General features: G+C 35.9%; 1 protein-coding gene across 1 annotated transcript; it reads left to right on the top strand.

Moving 5' to 3' along the window:
- The first annotated feature begins 2,967 nt into the window (after window positions 1–2,967).
- Window positions 2,968–3,525, top strand: LOC135673931 (non-specific lipid transfer protein GPI-anchored 25-like). Its single transcript, XM_065183330.1, has one exon. It carries the CDS (start codon window positions 2,968–2,970, stop codon window positions 3,523–3,525), a length of 558 nt encoding a protein of 185 aa, XP_065039402.1.
- The last annotated feature ends 1,148 nt before the right edge of the window (window positions 3,526–4,673 follow it).

Raw genomic sequence — 4,673 nt, 5'->3', positions numbered from 1 at the left:
AGATAAATTAAAGCAAAGGCTTAGAGATTATGAGATATTATAAAGTTTTAATATTCAATATGAGCTTTTAGTTTCGAAGTCTCCTCTATTCTACTTTATTCTTTTTTATGATTTCTAACAAGTGAGAGAGTAGAGGGTGCTCGGTTTTATACTGCCAGAATCTTACACACATTAAATTATAATAAAAATATCAATAGAAGTATAAATAAATTATATATATTACCCTTACTTAGTGATATAATTTGTAATATCCATACTTCATAAATATGATAAACAACATTCTCATGTTTTCGACTTTTAAAGTTGAAGTATATCCTTTTCAAAAATATTATTTTTTGTGTTATAGGAAATGTTGGTTGAGCATGCATAAGAATTAATATTTAGTTTAAGTATATTTATAACAAAAAAGGTATGGTCCTTAGTGCAATAGGCTTTTATGTGCTAGTGAATATGAGTATGAAGTTAAGTTATGGTAATAAACATACATATAATGACTACAAGTGATGATTGAATTGCAATCAAACTTAAGTAAATCTCAGGTTGAATTAGTTTAAAAATAATTAAAGTAAGAAAGTTTAAATTTGAAACATTATATATGTAGAGGATAATAAGCTATTTAGTTATGGATAGAGTAATGAAAATTTAAATAAAAATATAAATCAAAGAAGTGTGTTATACTAAAAATATTGAGATATATAGGTGAGATTAAAAAAATGAGTTTAGGCCCAAAATATCATTATGGTCAGACCAAATTAGACTCTCCTAAAGTTACTAAAACCTTATAATTTAATTAATGAAAGAAAAAAATAAATAAAAACTTAAAATAAGGTCCAATGGGATTGAACTATAGACCTCATGCTAACCTCTTAAGCACATCTACTTTATTATAGCTTTATTCTCTTTATCTACCTAATAACTGATAACTTTTTCTCACCTTCTTCATCTATTCTCTTAGTTTTTCCCGGGGAAAATAGGAAACCTCAGCTCAAGGAAAGTTTAAGATAAGAAAAACAAAATACTTCCCTTGCTATACATAGGATTTCGGCTTTATAGATTATAGATTGATGTTTCAACTACCTTTTAGTAACACGAACTTTGATTTTATAGTTAATTTTTAGATATATATTTTATACTTCTTATTGTTCTAAGTCCTCTAGTATTACATTAATATGAGATTGGTGCATAGAATTATGAGTGCCTCAATCTGAGATACTTAAAATCTCTTATTTTATGAAAAGAGGTTTTATTCGAGCTAAATTGACCCCCTTAGGAATATTATTAGGTATTATCCTTTTGATATATTTTAAACGGTTCCCTCAAAATTTTGTAGGATTTAGAATTGAGTAAGTATCCCTTCTATGCACTAAGATATGAGGTTTATAAGTTTAAATAGTTCTAACCCGGTTTCTGCATAACATAATATAGTTTAGTTTTATATCTCTCATAGATTACTATGAATATTTCATGATAATTCAAGATAATTTGGTTATTTAAAATAGCGAAGTAAATTTTTTTCACTAAATTGTGTGATAGTTTGAGTGATACCAACTAGTTCTTTGATTATAGAGTGAATTGTGAAAAAAAATTAATAGCAGAATTTAGATAAATTTAAAGATTGAGTATAATATATTTTATTTAGGATTTTATGAAAAAATATTTAATTTATTGTTATGAGTTATTATAAATCAATAGTTCAAGAGATAAGGTTTTTAATTAAAGTATCTCATGACCTTATTATGCTCCTAATTTTTAGGTGTATCACTCCCTAGCATAATTAAGCATCGAGGAATGTGGCGTTTCACTAACATCCTTACTTTTTAGTTAAATTAGGTAAGCATAAGTTTAATTTATTGCATTATAGTGGTCTTATAAATTATCATATTCATAACATATTTTGAAAAAATATGTTCTTAATGATATAATTATCATTAGCTAGACATGAGCTAAATATGAATTTCTTAATGATATAATTATCACTAGCCAGATATGAGCAAAATATAAATGTATATATTTTGTAAGCATAAAAAATATACGAATTTGAGATAAAAAATATATTGTACCTATGTATAACTAATGATATACGGTGCGAAAGTGCATGTGCTTTCTATGACGTGCGTTGTTAGATTACACAGATATATTACGACATTCAATGCATATATATGTTATAACATACGGTGTGGGAATCTACATATATATTAAGATATGCGGCGTGCGAGTGCACATATATATTATGACGTATGGTGTGCGGAAGTGCATACATATATTATGATATAGGGTATAGAAGTCTATGAATTTGCTATGTTTCTTTCATGTGCGGAAGGCGATCAAGAACCAAGCCTGTCTTCTGCCCTGCTCGTCTCCCTCTTCGTCTTCTCCCGACCAAGGTTGTTTCTCCTTCTCTCGCGCGCAAGTTGGCTGGCGGAATTCGATCAAGAAGGATCAACAATGAAGCTCTCCGTTCTCCCTGCTCATCTCGCTCTTTGGCTTCGTCTTCGTCTTCGTCTTCCTTTGCCCGCGCCCGCAAGCCTCCTCCGCTGCCTCATCCGGATCCCTGTCCGAGTGCGATGGCGGCCATGCTAATGGGTCCCATCTAAAGCTGGTGGGATAATTCATCAGGCACGAATCTCAAAGATAACATGACGTTGCTTCTTACATAGGGCCTCACCGCACGCTCTCTCACTCGTACGCTTTCTATGCGGAAGGCGGTCAAGAACGAAACCGCTAACCTCCCCCACGACAGCTATATATCCTCTCTCTCTCTCTGGCGGAAGGTGATCAAGAAGGAAGTCTGTCTTCTCTCGGCGACGATTATTTCTCCTCTCTCGCTCTCCTCTGTCAATCTCGTTGGCTAGCGAAAGGCGATCAAGAACCTAGCCCGTCTTCTCCCCCGCTCGTCTTCGTCTTCTCCCTGCCGAGGTTGTTTCTCCTTCTCTCGCGTGCGCGTTGGCCGGCGGAATTGGATCAAGAATGAAGCTCTCCTTCTCCCCGCTCGTCTCCCTCTTCGGCTTCGTCTTCCAATGCCTGCGCCTTCAAGCCTGCTCCACTAGAATGCTTCCTCCTCCGGATCCCTGTCCGAGTGCGATGGCGGCCATGCGATTTTGCTTGCCCCACTTGGCGAAGTCGCCTCTTCTGTTCTGGCACGCCTACCCTGCCCCGACCTTACAATGCTGCGCGGCCTTCTCCGCCGCCATCGAAGGTCCCGAGGCCGCCTGCCTATGCCTTCTGGTCCATCAGAAAGCATTCTTGGGGAAGCCGATCGACGCTTCACGCCTCTTCTCCCTCCCCGCCGCCTGCGGGAACCCGGTCGACGCCTTCGCCACTGAGATCTGCCAAGATTCTGCTCCTCGTGCATCTCCGACTCCTCCCGCTGCCGCTCCGGCCTCCCGTTTTAACCTCAGGTTAACATTAACAATTTATTTGCCCGCATCTGTAGTTGTCATTCTTGTTTTGGCGATATTGATTGCTCGTTTCTGGAACTCTTGTGCCGAATTGTTTGTGTGCTTTCGGGTTGATTCTAAATCCTGATTCTTAGGTGCTGGTTGCATTTGATGTCTTTTTTGTAGTCGCTGGTCTCTGCTTTCGAGTTCTTTCTTCTTGTGTTCTTCCGTTGGGATCTTGCATGTGTCTTCGAAAACGTACACTGGTTTCTTGGATTCTAGATTCTGCATGGGTTCTTTAATTCGCTACTACACTAGTTTCTTGGTTCCTTCTTTCTTCCGTTTGTTTTTTCAGTTGCATGCATAATCGTCTTCTTTGCTCATGATGTTTCTTTGTTCATGGTATTCGGCTGCATGATCTCGTTGGACACACTCTCTTCATACATTCTAGAGTTTGCATCGTGTCTTGGTTTTCTCGGAGTTTATTGTAGCCATATTAGAAATTTCTAAATGAGTAACTTCTTCGGCGTAATCATTCAGGAGGACCACAATCGATGTATCATTTGGGTCGACCCTCTTTATTTCTTTGCGCCGTCATTTATGAGCAAACTCATTATAATTTTCATTGATTTCTTTCTCATATTATTTTTTTGAAGAATTATCATACCAGTTTTGTGTTGGTTTTACATTGGATACACATGAATGTTGATTCTACTTAAACTTTATTTTCATCGTAAATCGCATTATTCGTTTTGAGTTTGACAAACATATAAGCAAGTGGAATTCTTTTTTGGAGTTGATTTGAGATGGAGCATCAAGTAAGGGCCTAGCTCGGGCTGTGAGCTTTTCTTTCTTTTTTTTTCCTTTACCAGACCCGGGTTGTGGGTAAAGAAATCGGTTGAGCCTCCCCTTGAGTAGGCTCACGGATTAAAAATTGCATATTACAAATAACATGGATCGAAAGAAATTCTATCATTTGAATACAAATATTGTGGCTTCCTAATGCATTCATTATATAGAAATAAATATTTTCTAAACATATGAGATGTCTAAAGTATTTAGAGTCGACTTCTTAAAGCATGAAAAATGGCTTGAATATATGTAATAATATATTTATCATTTGAAAAAAATTTTCTGTGATCTATGGCTATGGTTACTTCTAATTTGTACAAAAAAAAAAAATACAAATTCCTTATCTTACCAAGCAAAATATTTTCTTGCAACAATAACTTTAACTATTATTTGGCGAAGCAAGTTTAAACTTTAATACTAATCTAAGATGCCATCCACCTTCAA

The sequence above is a fragment of the Musa acuminata genome, chromosome BXJ1-5, assembly GCF_036884655.1.
Source record: "Musa acuminata AAA Group cultivar baxijiao chromosome BXJ1-5, Cavendish_Baxijiao_AAA, whole genome shotgun sequence".
NCBI lineage: Eukaryota > Viridiplantae > Streptophyta > Magnoliopsida > Zingiberales > Musaceae > Musa > Musa acuminata.
The sequence above is the reverse complement of the archived record's forward strand: the minus strand, read 5'-3'. Positions and strand labels throughout refer to the sequence as shown.

Bases quoted from the DNA above. Each gene is read 5' to 3' on its own strand.
- LOC135673931 (XM_065183330.1), top strand. From the start codon at position 2,968: ATGAAGCTCTCCTTCTCCCCGCTCGTCTCCCTCTTCGGCTTCGTCTTC.